The 15,447-nt window shown below is 38.0% G+C and overlaps 3 protein-coding genes across 4 annotated transcripts in view; 1 reads left to right on the top strand and 2 right to left on the bottom strand.

Moving 5' to 3' along the window:
• The window catches only part of LOC114361139 (uncharacterized), a 28,108-nt gene extending 18,534 nt beyond the window's left edge, over positions 1–9,574 (top strand). For both annotated transcript variants that reach the window (XM_028317194.1, XM_028316433.1), the window contains 5 exons: positions 667–862; positions 2,148–2,320; positions 3,058–3,255; positions 9,073–9,185; positions 9,293–9,574. In XM_028317194.1, coding sequence (XP_028172995.1) covers positions 667–862; positions 2,148–2,320; positions 3,058–3,255; positions 9,073–9,185; positions 9,293–9,398 — 786 coding nt within the window. In that variant the 3' untranslated portion in view covers positions 9,399–9,574. The remainder of the gene's footprint in view (positions 1–666; positions 863–2,147; positions 2,321–3,057; positions 3,256–9,072; positions 9,186–9,292) is intronic.
• smid (nuclear valosin-containing protein-like smid) lies at positions 4,976–7,958 on the bottom strand. The gene has a single exon (XM_028318305.1). The coding sequence runs from the start codon at positions 7,840–7,842 to the stop codon at positions 5,239–5,241; it is 2,604 nt and encodes an 867-aa protein (XP_028174106.1). The 5' UTR covers positions 7,843–7,958; the 3' UTR covers positions 4,976–5,238.
• Positions 9,494–12,261, bottom strand: Rpn12 (regulatory particle non-ATPase 12). The gene is made up of 5 exons (XM_028319398.1): positions 12,042–12,261; positions 11,794–11,969; positions 10,459–10,666; positions 10,097–10,267; positions 9,494–9,748 (listed from the first exon to the last, which is right to left on the bottom strand). The coding sequence occupies exons 1-5, from the start codon at positions 12,147–12,149 to the stop codon at positions 9,605–9,607; spliced, it is 807 nt and encodes a 268-aa protein (XP_028175199.1). The 5' UTR covers positions 12,150–12,261; the 3' UTR covers positions 9,494–9,604.
• Positions 12,262–15,447: the final 3,186 nt, after the last annotated feature.

The raw sequence follows: 15,447 nt of genomic DNA, 5'->3' as shown, positions 1-15,447 counted from the left end.
AAGTAAAACTATTTTATTGGTTTATCGAAATCTGGTAATGAAATTAACCCACAAGGTGAACCGACGACATCATAAGAGTAGCAGGGAAGCGCTGGACGCAGGCCGCTACCATTCAATCAACATGGAAAGCATTGGGGTAGGCCTATGTTCAACAGTGGACGTCCTATGGCTGAAATGATGATGAATGAAATTAACTAAAATGTCTTTAGGTATTCAATTTTGACCAAGATATGGCAATTATAAAAAAAATTAATTAAAAAAACACTGCCACGTTTTTAGTCTTGCTCTCATCAAATGGTGATTCTTGGCGATAGAACGAGACGACATGACCGGCAAGGGGTAGTAACACTGTTGCCGATAGTACATAAACCTTATGGGGCTCTTTATATGTCTCCTTATCTTTTGAGCCCTAAAAGCACTTGAAGACAAACCTTGACAAGTGCCAGAAGTACATAAAGCCGAAACAAAGTCGGTCACCTAGACAGAACTGACCACGCATCCTTAGTCATTAATATAATATGTAATCTTGAATCTTGTAGTTGCCCTTAATGTGATTATTTGTAGGCAGACACTGAAAGCAAAAAATCCTTAATAAGTACCTGTTCTGAGCTGCCAATCTAACTACTTACACCCGGTATAAAATATTAATTCACCCTTTTTATACAGGATGGCATTCCAATCAAACTGCCAGGGGAAATCCCCAGTTTCAAAAACAACTACTGTCCAGAGGCAGCTACGGAGGTGATTGAAAAGTTTCTAGAGGTGTACTTCCCAATATTGGACTCGGTCGACGACAGGGAATTGATCAGGGAACTGTATCACGAGAGGGCGTGCATGACTATAACCACTCGGTATAAGCTGCGTAAGTATATTTTTACTTGATAATCCTATTGTCATTTGTTGAAGACTTACGCCCGTATTCACAAAACGCTTTTGACATGAGGTCTCACAGTGCGCGTGACACACGAACTAATCACAGAGCTCTATTCAACGCTGTGCGTTCGATTTGCAAGCAAGCATCGTTTGTGAATACGGGCATTATAATTTGTATTTTCACTAGTACAAAAAAAAGTTGAAAAGGAGCGGTGCGGGTTTCTTTTCTTCAAAACGTACTAACTGAGACAGCAGTGTACCTACCATGAGTTTACGTTAGGTGTGCTCGCTAGCGAGTACGTCAAAAATCTCTATGAAACATTTGTTTCTTGAAAGTAGCCGCTAGGGGCGCTGCACAATATGTCATACAATTAATGTCATATTTTTACGCAGTCGCTAGCGATCACACCTAACGTAAACTCATGGTAAGCACACAGATATACTTACTTCTGACATGCCATGACAGCTCTGTTACGATTACAACACATGTCGCCCCCACCCCGCATCGTTCCAGTACCGCAAAATGATGATGATGACCGCAAGAACCGACTAACTTAAAGGCTCATCGTTGGTTTGTTCTGGCCCGCAAAAAAGACAAACTCTTTACCTTTACACACACGACACTTGTGCTAAATACTCGGATTGTGTTTAGATACTATTTGAAAGTATTGTAAGAACCCTAAGACACGAGTATGCGCTATAACAAGGCTGCCTAACCCCATGCCCGCTGGCCATAATGTGGCCCGCGAAAGAATTTTAAGTGGCCCGCGCATGTAGGGATGTTTCCTGGGTAAAAAAGCAAGAGTTTTAATTAGTCCGTCAGTTAGCTTATCAAAAACTACTCGACACGTATTTTTCACTTTTTAAAACTAATGAAAATGTAAAGAGATAAAGCGTGTCAAAGTTGTAAAGAAAAGGCCCGTGACGTCAGTGAGTGCGTAAAAGTGCAGCACTTTGTGACGTCGCGCGGAACTTCAACGCACTATAACTTTGTTATTATTTGTTTGATTGACAATTAAAAATATACGTGTCCAATATTTCTTTATACTAAAATTGACGGACTAAAAAATTTTTTTTAGGAAACTAGCTTTGAGTTTTTATTGTGCTTGTCCTGAGAGTAACTGAAATAGGAAATGCAAGTGGGCCGTCTTTAACGACTGAATCCACCGTTTGGCCCGACTATTCAAAAGGTTGAGCAGCCTTGCGCTGTGATATCTAATTGACATCAAAAATTTTAAACTTTTACGTTGCATTTTTTATATTTCCCACCACAGGTTACAGTCCAGTGTTCCGCTCGTTCCGTACTTTGTTCCACCGAGCGCGGGTGCCCGACGAAGGCGCTTTCGACGCCGTGGAGGGTGCACGGGACATCGCCAAGCTGGCAGCCAAGTGGCCCGCGCTGGAACACGACCCGTTTACGTTCCGAGTCGACGTGCTCATGCATGATGTAAGTGTTTAGAATAATTTTGATTGACTAGAGATGCCACACTATCGATAGCTGACCTCGAATATCAGTTAGGATTATAATAAGTATTGGTAGTTAGCTCCTAGCGCGGCTTATTCCACTAATCCCCGTTGACAATCCCCGTCACTCGTTGGGAAAGAAAAAAGTATCAATAGCGTAACGACTATCGTGTCTGGATAGGTACTCCTGGAAAACTATTCCCACCGCTGCAACTCCTGTTACCAGGATCTATAGCTTGACCGCCATAAAAACCCAACCAGTGAAGGTCAATCAAGGTTTGTCCCGGGGGAAAGTTAAACTGTCATTGGACCCGCAACAAAACTAATCAGAAGAACATAGGAGGACTTCGAAGTTAAGGTTGGATTGATACTCCTGCAAGTTATCAATTATACCATATTTTATTACAGTTGAGTCAGACTCGGATGGTTAGGCCCTTTTCACACGTCCCGGTTGCCGGCTAACCGGCGCCGGGTACCCGGTCGTGAAGTGTATGGGCATGACGGATTAATTACGCCGGAACATGTGAAAGCTACGTACCATGCCCATACACTTCACTTCACCACCGGATACCCGGCGCCGGTTAGCCGGCAACCGGGACGTGTGAAAAGGGCCTTACTCTTGCATGAGGAATCCTCGTAGGTCAATTCAACTTCAACCGCTCATATCCTTCACTTTCAAAACAATCAGTCAACTTACATTTGTATTTCTTTTGCCCCCAGGACTTCGTCACAATATTCAAAATAGGCGGCTTAGTTCGCCTAACAGCAGAAACGTTGGCTGAAGATGAACACCTGCTGGCGTTCTCGCGAACGTTCGTGTTACATTCGTTCGACGGCGCCGAATACAAGATTGCGAACGAAATGGTTTATTGGGACGAACCGACTGATGAGTACGCGCATACTGCATTCCGGACTGCGGTGAGTACCAAAATTTTTACACCAACAAGAATCATCATCATTATTCACTAGGTACTGAACTGAACAGGCCTCTCCCAGATACGAATTTAAGGTGCAGTCCTGTTGTCCCCCCTGCTTGGCCCCCCTAGGGGAGCCAACAGGATTTCGAAATCCTGTTGTCCCCCCTGGCTAGGGGAGACAACAGGACTAGATTTTTAATCAATGATTTGAAGACTGTTGTCCCCCCTGGCAAAAATTATTTAAAAGCCATAAAATTTTATAACATTTAAGAAGGCCTGGAGTACCTGAATGAATGCCAAATTGCCAAACTGAATAACTAAACGTATGTCAAATAATAATTAACATTTGGATAACGAAAAAAATATAAGTTCTTGGTACCGGTACTATTTCAGACTATGTATTTCAAAATCTGCTTTACTTGCTTTTGACAGAATCGTTATGAATTATCCCTACTAAATAATATTATAAATGCGAAAGTACTAGTATTATATTATCTGTGGCGAAAGTAACTTTATCTTTTTTTATAAATAAATATAAACATATAGCGGACAAAGCCGTAGGCAAAAGCTAAGTACCTCTATTATGCTATTCTCATGTATAAAAAATATTATCTAGGTACTGTAAAGTTTATCAAGTGTAAGTAAAAATCCGTTTAGTAGTTTTTACGTGAAAGAGTATCAAACATCCATACTCACAAAGTTCCGCATTTACTTACAACATTAGTAGGTAGGATGCTAAAACTGATTAATATTATAAAGCTGAAGAGTTTGTTTGTTTACTTGAACGCGCTAATCTCAGGAACTATCGGTACGATTTGAAAAATTCTTTCAGTGTTAGATAGCCCATTTATTGAGGAAGGCTATAGGCTATATACTATCACGCTACGAGTAATAGGTGCAGAGCAAAAATGAAAAATGTTGCGAAAACGGATTTTCATGCATACGAAGTCGCGGGCACAGCTAGTTAATCATAATATTCAACAAATTACTTGCTCAGTGACAGTGATTCAACTAGCAGCCGCCCGCGATTTCGTTGTATTATTTTCAATCCTTTAATAAATAAATTCCGTTCTTAGTGGATGTCTACACCCTATAAGGAAACCTACCTGCCACAAGTTTGTAAGTGTTAGTACCGGCCGGCACCAATACCTATCAAAATTGTAATTATTACCTTGACAAACGTTTAGGTATTCGGCTTGGCAATTTGGCATTCAGTTAAATACTTCAGTTTTTCATAAATTATGCTATAAAAAATTATGGCTTTTAAATAATTTTTGCCAGGGGGGACAACAGTCCTCAAATCATTGATTAAAAATCTAGTCCTGTTGTCTCCCCTAGCCAGGGGGGACAACAGGATTTCGAAATCCTGTTGGCTCCCCTAGGGGGGCCAAGCAGGGGGGACAACAGGACTGCACCGAATTTAATCGAAAATAAGTCAGAATTAACTCAGTCCTATGATACGCGTGTGGTTTGGCCCACATACTTGACATAGACCTCCCACGAAGCTCACCACTGAGTCAGATTCTCTACTATTGGTTTTGCATCGCATTCTTATTTAGCTTAGAAATAGAAATGAGTGGAGTGTGACTGTCATTCTTGCTGAAGTTAATAAAAGACATTTTCATAAGAAAAAATATTTTTATTATGTATTGTTGAATTTAAAACGTGCAGTAGTATAAATGGCGTAATGAGCGTATCTACATATCACTCTTTCATTATTATTATTTAGTCACATTGCTTAATTAATTTGCAAAATTACTAAAGGGCTGATTCTATTTCTCCCAATACAGATCCATTACAAAACATACATTTTCTTTATTTAATGCATAAATTGCACCACACAAATTAATTAATACATATTTCAATGTAAACATACAAGGAACAACTTGGCACTATCGGTTTGAATTACATACTTAATGTAGTGAATGTGATAGTAATGAAAATTAATCTACTAATTCTGTATAAAACATAAGGTGAATGATTTTCACACTGTGTCCATGGACTCCTCATTTGTAGGCTCAGTCTCCATTTCCATATCTTTGTCATCCGCACCAGAGGCATACTTTAATCTCAATTTCTCATAATGCAGCTGTTCTTTGGATGATACGGATGGTTTGCACTTTGCAAGGGCTGCTCTGAAATCTTCGAAGACAACTAGTATATCGCCTTCGAGGTCCAAGGTGCCGTTTGAGATGTGAGTGGTCAAAGCATTTGATGCTGCCGCTTTTACTAGCCCAGCCAAGTCGGCGCCGGTGTAACCCTCAGTGAGGCCAGCTATCACTTGCATATCTACATCAGGTCCCAATATTGGTCTTGTGCCATTCTTGGTCAGCTTTTGAAGTATGTCGTACCTATCTTCTCGCGCAGGCATTCCGACGTACATTACACGGTCCAAACGACCGGGCCGCAAAACAGCCGGGTCAATAATGTCAGGCCTGTTTGAAGCTGCCAATACAAATACTCCTTCCCTGCCTTCAATGCCGTCCATTTCAGTTAGCAACTGATTTACCACTCTTGCTGCTCCGTTGTGGTCTTGGGAAGTACGCCTTGGACATAGGGCGTCAAACTCGTCGAAAAATATGACACACGGGGCTGAATTTCGAGCCCGCCTGAAACATGTGCGCACGGCTCTCTCACTCTCACCAACATACATGTTCAGTAACTCTGGACCTTTTACTGAGATAAAGTTTACTCCAGCTTCATTGGCCACTGCTTTGGCCAGCAGTGTTTTACCACAACCAGGTGGTCCACAAAGCAACACTCCACTTGCTGCTGCCAATCCAAGTTTCTTCAGTTGTTCCGGGTATTTTACTGGAGCTAAAACAGCTAACTGCAGATCTTTACGGACTTGGTTCAATGATCCAACATCCTCCCATGTGACATCAGGTACAGTAACAATACCTTCTCGAACTGAACAAGGTTTTGTGGTTTTCAAGGCATTCAAGAAGTCTTCTTGCCTAATAGACAGGCCTGAAAGTTTATCTGCTGAGTATGGTACTGCTTCTCCCAGAAGGGATAGTACTTCATCCACAGGGTCTAACGGTTTTGGTTTCTCAGTTTCAACATCATTGGTTTCTTCTTTAGGTAAATTATCATTACTAGATGTAGAGTTTTCTGTACTTTCAGGTTGGACATCTTGATCTTTCTGGGCAGCATCACCTGCCTCTTGTGCTACTTCATCAATCTCTTTTTCTCCATTTGAAATAACTTCACTGGATGTAACTGCTTCAATAGGTTTTGGTTTTTCAACAGCCTTTTTAGATGCTTCTTCAGCTGCACGAAAATCAGCAAAAATCCTCTTGACAGCGTATGTGCTAGCTTTATTAACTAGAGCTTGTAAATCAGCCCCAACAAAGCCTGGTGTTATTTGAGCAAGTATATTCATATCAATGTCATCACTCAAGACCAAATTCTTGCATAAAATTGATAGAATTTCTTTTCTAGCCTTCAAAGATGGGATACCTAATGCTATTTCTTGTTCTAGGCGACCTGCCCTTCTCAAAGCAGGGTCCAAAGCATCAGGGTTGTTTGTGGCGGCCAGTATGAGAACAGATTCATTGTTTTCACTCAAACTGTCTAAACTAGCTAATAGTTGAGCTACCATCCTCTTTTCCATATCCTTCTGTGCATGCACTCTGTTGCCACAGACTGCATCTATCTCATCAATGAATAATACACTTGGTGCAACTGATACTGCTCTTTCAAAGAGCTCTCTAATTCTCTCCTCTGATTCACCGGACATTCCACCTACCAATTCTGTACCAGTCACAGCTACTAGAGGCAACTGTAACTTGCCAGCGATTGCATGTGCTAACAAAGTTTTCCCTGTGCCAGGTGGGCCATGTAAAAGAGCACCTCTTGGAGCCTTAATCCCTAATTTAGTATATACTTCTGGATGCCGCATATGTAATATAAGATCACAGATCTGTGTAATAATGTCAGAAATACCACCAATATCTTCAAAACTAACCTTAACATGTTTGTTCGCTCCCACCTCAAACTTTTTCTTTGCTGCAACATTTTTGTTGGCATCCATTTTACGTTTTTTGTCTGTACTGTGTTGGTTTGGTTGAGATTTGGGGGCATTATCTACCCCTGTGTTGTTCGCGTTCTTCGTCGGAATGTGTGGGGTTATGGTAATTTGATCATTGATTTTTGGTAGTTTCGCCGCGACAGAACCGTCTTCGTCGCTGCTAATGATGTCGATAGGCTCGCCCGACTTCTCGTTGTTACGACGAGTAGTCGCTGAACGCTTCTTATCCTGCATTTTGTACATTGCGAGCAGGCGCTCGTTGAGAGCACTGTTGTTTTCATCTAACAACTCCAAATCTGACTCTTCCTCGCTCCCTTCCGAAGTTGACGCTCCGTCTAATCCGTAGCTTTGTAGAACTACCTTGTAGGCACTTTCTACCATCTGGCAAAAGGCACTATCGCTCCTGTTATTGTACTCGCGGTAGCGCTCTTTCAGAGAACGCGCCATTTGACTCACATCGACGAACGTTTTGTCCACGTTCTCCGCCAGGTAGTTTTTAACACGTGACACAATAACAGGATCATTCAAAGTTTTTTGTCGAGTTTGTTTCTTCATTTTGAGTTTGTGTAGCCTCAATTTAGGTTTAGATTACGAATTAATTTGATTGTCCACTCCGCAAATTGCAATGTTTGACAGCGGCGTCGGCAAATCGATGATAGATGAATGAGTGAATGAATGAACGACCGAGCGACAAGTGGTGTGGGCAAAATAAAAAAGAAAATTCTTTGTCTATGGTGTCACAGTCCGAATCACAGATATGGATATGTCACCGTAAAATTGTGAATTCCGTCAGATTATAATCTAACGTAGTTAAATTACAATCTAACCTAACCTAACCCACTGTTAGTTTACAATCTAACGCGTTATATTATAAACTGACAGAGTTCACAATATCACGTTGACAGATACACAGATATGGATAGATGCAGCATGTGTCAAAAATTGTATGAAGCCGAGCGTGCCANTGAAAATATTAGTTTTAAGATTTAGACTGATAGTATAGAAATTTACGCGGTCTTATCGCTATTTAGGGAGCCATCTCTTCCAGACAACCTAAACTCTGATTTTTAATTCGACGGAATTTTGACATTTCAGAAGTGCTGCCAACATTGAAACATTCCCACTAAGAATGGAGAGCATTTTCGCAAATTAAAAAATAATCCTTTCTTAAATTTAAGGTTTCACTTGAAAAACTAAGGCTTAAAAATGTACTGCTGATTTCAAAATGGTTATTTGAATTTTTATTATCATATTTTTGAAGTTACAAAAAAAATTGGGAAATTATTTTTCTACTACTGGACTCCCTGGCCAATAATCCATGGGTTACAAACCTTTTTTATGAAAATCCTTTTGTTAATAAAATCTTAGTTTCATAAAATAAGCAATTTAACAAGATGCCAATTTTATAATCCAAGTTGATTATGATGACGATAATGATGATTGATGATCAATACATATTTTCGTTTATGATAATATGTTGTTTTACTGTGTTAAAAATACTTTTTTTTCTATTTAATCTCTAAAATATACATAATAATTACTGTACATTGAATTCACAAAACAAACAATAGTTCATTCTTGTAAGTTGTACTTGATGAAATTTCGTTTCATATTATTTATTAATAATTCGAAGCAAAAAAGGCTTATTACATCTGAATTGTCAAAAAATGACAGCTGTCAGAATTCCGTCGAATTAAAAATCAGACTATAGGCAGGGAGAGGACATTTTGTTTGAATTAATAAATAAATAATCATATTAATGAGTAATATAACTATTATTTTCAGGTCAAACCAAAACGTTTAAGTTTAAAATTGGATACACCAGATGAAGACCTCAAGAAACAGTTGCTGGAAATATTCATGCGACTAACAGACACAGATAAATCAACAAGTGAAAAGTAAGATTTTAATTAATTTTTAATTCTAATAGCTATTATAATGGATGGTCAAACTTACACAAAACCGTTTTATTAATTTAATTTCAAGTTTACTTTTTAATTTTCAGATGCTTGGAACAAAAGGAGTGGAATTTAAAATCAGCTTTGGAGTATTTCATGAAATTACTGAAACTTGATGATTTAGAAAATTTGACAAAAGAAATTAAAGCATGATTTGGGATGAGACAATCCTATATTTTTACTTTTTAGGATGAAATAAAATAATTTAAGTATTACAAAATGATTCTTTTAATGTCCTTTTAGTCTCAGTGGATCAACGCGATAGCGAACACTTACAAATATTTGTATAGGAAGTAATTAATACAGAAAAGAAGTTAATTTTTGTGATATTTAATAATAAAAATTTGAACATAGATCTATTACACAATCATTTCGAGGTGTCTAGCATACTCTATTGTTTGCTCAGCGAGCTCAGATGATGGCAGAATACCGGCGGCTGCAGCACATGTCTCTTCGGCAGCATTGAAGTGGTAGCAGTTGTCAGCACCAAGTACCCAGTTACGCTGTAGGAATACACATAAATGTAGATTACAATGTCTATTTCCTACAATTAAAGATTAAATTATTTGCTTTAGTGATTTACAATGTACAATCATGACAAGAAAAGTACCAGCTTCATCATAAATGATGAGTCATAGGCTGAGTTGCACCACCTAACTTTGACCGTAACTATAACATTATCCGGTTTTTTTATATGAAGCTTGACAGATTTTTGACATTTGTTACTGTATAAGTAAGATGGTGCAACCCAGCCTTAGTATTGGATGGTCAGAGTTTTACTTGTTTTCCAGAATTACTATTATTATTCATAAACAAACATACAGATTTAAGTATTGCAATAGAATACAAACCTTCTGCCCATACTCATGGACCGCCTGCTGCGATGGCAGGTTCAACCTCCGAGCTGCTTCAGCGCAGGAGATACAAAGATAGGCCTTCTCAATGCAAGCGGCTATCTCTCCCCTCACTGTGTCTAAGAGGGTGTCCATGAAAAGGGTGTAACTTTCTGCTGGCACATTACCCTGCAAAAAATAGAAAGACATATTTTAGCTTATTACGCCAAGATGTATCAAAATATTGAAAACCTGCTTAGGTTTCATTTCAAGTATCAATGTCACTAAGTATGCACAATTAACAATGAAGTTAGTTTGAAAAACATGGTGAGAGCTATTTTTACTCAGCAATTACATTTTTAAGATCACATTTTTTTTACCTTGGCCAAAAATATCTTATTATAGCTGCCTTCCATTAGATATTGTTCCAAAGCTAAAGGATGCTTCACATATGGGTCTGCTCTAATAACATCTACTGGAAGACGCTCCAACTCCGTGTGGAACTCGGCCACTCGGTTTTGAGACAGCAAGAACAAGAGATTGAGACCAAGGAGTTGGTACATGAATGCTGACTCGGGTAGGTGATCTCTGAAAAAAGATTTGTAATAAATTAGACGGAAAACATATAATTTAACAACAGATGTGAGGTTAAAACAAAAACTTATGAAAATACATTGGACATGGACCTATAAAAAAAGTCGGACGGAGTCTCATCAACAAAATACTGTGATATTAGGATACACCAGCTTGCCTGTACGTACAGGCCGGCACGCACACATTCACACCCTGTTACACCACTTCGAGAGCAAACTTCACACAGTTGACACATTTAAGCAGCGAAAAAACAACACGAATAGGACATGTCTTGTGTGATGAAATTGTGTAAAAACCGTTCTGTTCGAACAAACAAAAATTAAGGAATCACATTTCACAGGTAAAATAATAATCCAATCACTTATTTCCCGACATTAAAATATTGAAATTAATTGAAATCAAACGTCATTCACTCGAAAAAATAATACGTCAAAGACCAGTGTTCTCAGTTATTTACGTGGGAAAATTACCCGAAATATGGGAAATTAATAATGATTTTAGGACTTTTTATTTATGTATTACGCATACTATGGAAATAAAATAATTTATCATAATTATTGTGTTTTAATGGGATATATTTTCATAGGCAAATTTGATCCTTCCCAAAAATGTGGAACTGCGAAATTCAAATTTTCTTACATTGATTGCAAGTCAGTGTCAGGTTGTATGTTAAAAAAAATCTATCAGAGATAATAATAATATATTGATGATGCATAAGATTATGATTATAATGTACACAAGATTCGTAATTTGTAACTGCGTGAATTATTTTTGATCAACATTATGTACATACCCTGACACACTGACTTGCAAACAATGTAAGAAAATTTTAACATTGAAAATTTCGCGCCTACCTCAACGCATACACCTTTCATCCTTTTAAAATGGCACGGAATAATTCTGTCTACATTTCCAAGTAACATCTGCCGATCTATGTTTTTCTTAAAATAAATGGGTAAAATGTTTTGGCTAACATGGCATCCCTAAATTCACTCACACAATAGACAAACGCCAAAATTTTGCGTCACAGTTTTGTTGTAGCGCGAGTTCCGTCCGCCTTTTTTTATAGGTCCATGACATTGGATACTCGAATTATAGCGTAAATAGTAGTTCATACTCACTTGTAATCGAAATAATAGCATTTTAATTGAGACATAAAACGTTCGAACGCTTTAACATCTTTTACTGCAACAGCCCATTGAGCTCCAATTTCTAGGACATCCCGAGCCAAAATCAACTCCTTTTGATTAGCTGCAGTATTATTACTCGGCAAGAAGGTTAATTGCGTCAACGCCACCTAAAAATATCACCATTTTAATACAAATTACAACAAATCATGATAAAAGTTGCACAGTCATGTCGGACTTACCTTTATTTTGTTCAACAGTTCGCCGCATTTATCGAGTTTACGGGGTTTCTTTCCCCATTCAGTTTTTAAACTTTGATACAGAGAAGCAACGTCTTTAACTGAAGCCATGATTACTTAGTTAATTATTCTTATTTTCTTGAGAAAAATGAAATAAATTCGCCTGCCTCGATTCAATTTCACACAGAATTTGACATAACTTTGTTGTCAAAAGTACGTTCTGAAATGTAACAAACGTTACGTCCGTCCGACAGCTTTTATTTATTTACCTATTGCACATATTTATTCTAAGAAAACACATACAAAATAATTATTATACTTTGTTTATAATTAATGTTTATATATAATTCATCTGGGAAAAAGTTAACATTGTAAAATAGATCCAATGAAATCTGAGTAAAACTTTTATAATACGTTTTTGAACGTATCAAATGAATGATGAAGAATGAACGAACGACTGTTGTTTGTAGATCATAGACTAGTAGGGATTTTTTTTATGTTCATTGTTCTAAAAATAGGATTTTTTATTTTTGCCTGCCAATGTTTTATTGCGTGGATGGATGATGATTAATGCCCATATTTTTACGATTAAAGCTACTTTTCCAAGTTTCATTTAAAAACAAATTGATTTGCTCGGTAAATTGATTTTAAAAATTCGTACAGCTGCACATACTGCGCAAAAAAATTAACCCTTTTGCTGCGGTGCCGCGGTGGGCGTGTTAACTCGTTTTTAATTTGCTTCGACGATTCTCGTTTCTCGTTTGTCGCACAAATCTATCTTTATTACGTAATGCCTGTGTATCACTTTCGACAATCCAAGCCATACTTATCATAAGAATATCTAGATTGGTGTTGCTTTGCTTAAGCAAGCCTCAGTCTGGTTTTATTGTCACGCGGACCGTCCGGTGCGCACCCGCTCCGCACCAATCTCCGCACGGCCAATCTGTTTGAACTTCTTGGGAGCGTACTCAGATCAGCTGTGCGGAGCGATCCGCACTGACAGTCCGCGTGACACTAAACCAGCATAAAGGCGATGTCTGTAATATTTAAAAAAGTTTGCACACCGAACGTATGTGGGTGGAATACGGGTGTAGTACGTCGACTTAGGTAGCTAGGAGTACAAAACAAGACTGTTTATTAGACGATTAAACTTCAGTCTTACGATAAATACTAAAAAATTTTCGAACGAGTTAGCCGTAGCCATAGCCATAGCCATAGCCATAGCCATAGCCATAGCCATAGCCATAGCCATAGTCATGGTCATAGTCAGAGACTCTGACTCAGAGTACCTACTGAAAGAGTGTACCTACGAAAGAAGGGGGTCGCATTCCAGCCAGGTGCGGTTGTACGTACTGTACTGCACAGATGAGAGTATAGCGTGGCTTAGGCAGGCCTTATCTATATCAAAATTTGATAGGGGCCCCTTAAAAAACATCACATTTTGTATTCCTTCTCTGTCTATTCGAAAAAGAAGCCCTGTGTTCCGAGCCCCCGCACTGTGGGCGAAAAATCGACCTCCCCTTTCATAGGATTTTGAAAAAAATAAGTGTTGCTTTTGGCTCTTTAAAGTATGCAGGTCTATTGAACACATCAAAACATTAAATAATATAGTATTCACGGGCCTTGTCTCCTCGTTTACACCTCATAATGTGAAATTGTATGTTTCAAATGTATGAAAATGAAAATAAAATACCTCATAACTTTTTTCGGTCTTGCTCGGTCAGGCTGAAACTTTCAGGTATTGTTACCGAGTCTGTAACGAAGCTGCACGATCTTTCACTTTGATCCCAAACGGTCCCGATTAGAAGTTATGAATTTAATAATAATATGAATATTTATATGATATTCCTGTGAAATTCTGTGTAGATAATGTATTACTAAGGTACTACGGAAAGAGAAATATTATGTACAGGGAGCTCATTTGAACAACAAATTACCAAATCATTTTTTAACCGACTTCAAAAAAGGAGGAGGTTGTATGTTTGGCTGTATGTACTTTTTTTCTATGTATGTTCACTGATTACTCAGTCAATTGTGGACCGATTTTCAAAACCCTTTTTTTGTTAGATAGCGTACACTTCTGAGGTGGTCCCATTGCCACCAAGTCAGGGTCTGATGATGGGATCCTAGGGAAATCGAGGGCACACCTCAAATTTTATAGCCACGTATTTCTTTTTTCATATTTATTCTGAAGTTATTCAAGTATTATGCGTCTGGTAGTCGTCATCTAATGTTGATGAGGTGATGATGGAAGGTCAAACTCCTTAACGGTTAGGAGTTGGAGAATAAATCTTTAAATATTTTAGGTACGTATGTACAATACAGTTGTATTTTTCAGGTTTTTAGGTGAGCTGATGATGAAAGGTCAAACTTCGTAAGTTATGAGCTAGATGATAATGATGTTCTCCAAAAAATGTGCACTAAAAAGTAGAAAATAATAACATTATTTATTTATTTATTTATTGGGACAAAGTAAACCATGATAGATATTTTTTGGAGTCGGTGCCGGTAAATTTAGAACATTTCTTGAGTTTGGCACTGAGCAGACAGGCACCGACTCCGAGAATTTCAATCATGGTATACATTTGTCCAAATAAATAAATAAGTTATGTAGTTATTTTCTACATTTTAATGCAGATTTTTTGGAGTCGGTTTTAATTTTTTTGTTAAAATTTATTTATTTCATGCTTCTAAGTTGATAAGTCCTTGTTACTGTCACTGAAGATGGACAGTACCTATGTTTAATGAGATTGAGACTATAGTTTTCCATTTTGAGTGTAAATAATCTTCCCTACAAAATACAGGCTACCTACTGTAAATGTCGGCAACTAAAAAGTATGTATCATCTAACTCATAACTTACGAAGTTTGACCTTTCATCATCAGCTCACCTAAAAAACCTGAAAAATACAACTGTATTGTACGTACCTAAAATATTTAAAGAATTATTCTCCAACTCCTAACCGTTAAGGAGTTTGACCTTCCATCATCACCTCATCAACATTAGATGACGACTACCATACGCATAATACTTGAATAACTTCAGAATAAATATGAAAAAAGAAATACGTGCCTATAAAATTTGAGGTTTGCCCTCGATTTCCCTAGGATCCCATCATCAGACCCTGACTTGGTGGCAATGGGACCACCTCAGAAGTGTACGCTATCTAACAAAAAAAGGATTTTGAAAATCGGTCCACAATTGACGGAGTAATCAGTGAACATACATAGAAAAAAAGTACCTACATACAGCCAAACATACAACCTCCTCCTTTTTTGAAGTCGGTTAAAAAATGATTTGGTAATTTGTTGTTCAAATGAGCTCCCTGTACATAATATTTCTCTTTCCGTAGTACCTTAGTAATACATTATCTACACAGAATTTCACAGGAATGTCATATAAATATTCA

The sequence above is a fragment of the Ostrinia furnacalis genome, unplaced genomic scaffold (assembly GCF_004193835.3).
Source record: "Ostrinia furnacalis isolate ACB-3 unplaced genomic scaffold, ASM419383v2 OfSCF0015, whole genome shotgun sequence".
Lineage (NCBI taxonomy): Eukaryota > Metazoa > Arthropoda > Insecta > Lepidoptera > Crambidae > Ostrinia > Ostrinia furnacalis.
This window is presented reverse-complemented; position numbering and strand designations above follow the sequence as displayed.

What these genes read in the sequence shown, in the direction of transcription:
- smid (XM_028318305.1), bottom strand. Translation starts at nt 7,842, where the DNA reads ATGAAGAAACAAACTCGACAAAAAACTTTGAATGATCCTGTTATTGTG.
- Rpn12 (XM_028319398.1), bottom strand. Translation starts at nt 12,149, where the DNA reads ATGGCTTCAGTTAAAGACGTTGCTTCTCTGTATCAAAGTTTAAAAACT. An exon ending in ATAAGATATTTTTGGCCAAG is followed by an intron (nt 10,268 to 10,458) that starts GTAAAAAAAATG and finishes TATTTTTTGCAG; the next exon opens with GGTAATGTGCCAGCAGAAAG. An exon ending in TCCATGAGTATGGGCAGAAG is followed by an intron (nt 9,749 to 10,096) that starts GTTTGTATTCTA and finishes GTATTCCTACAG; the next exon opens with CGTAACTGGGTACTTGGTGC.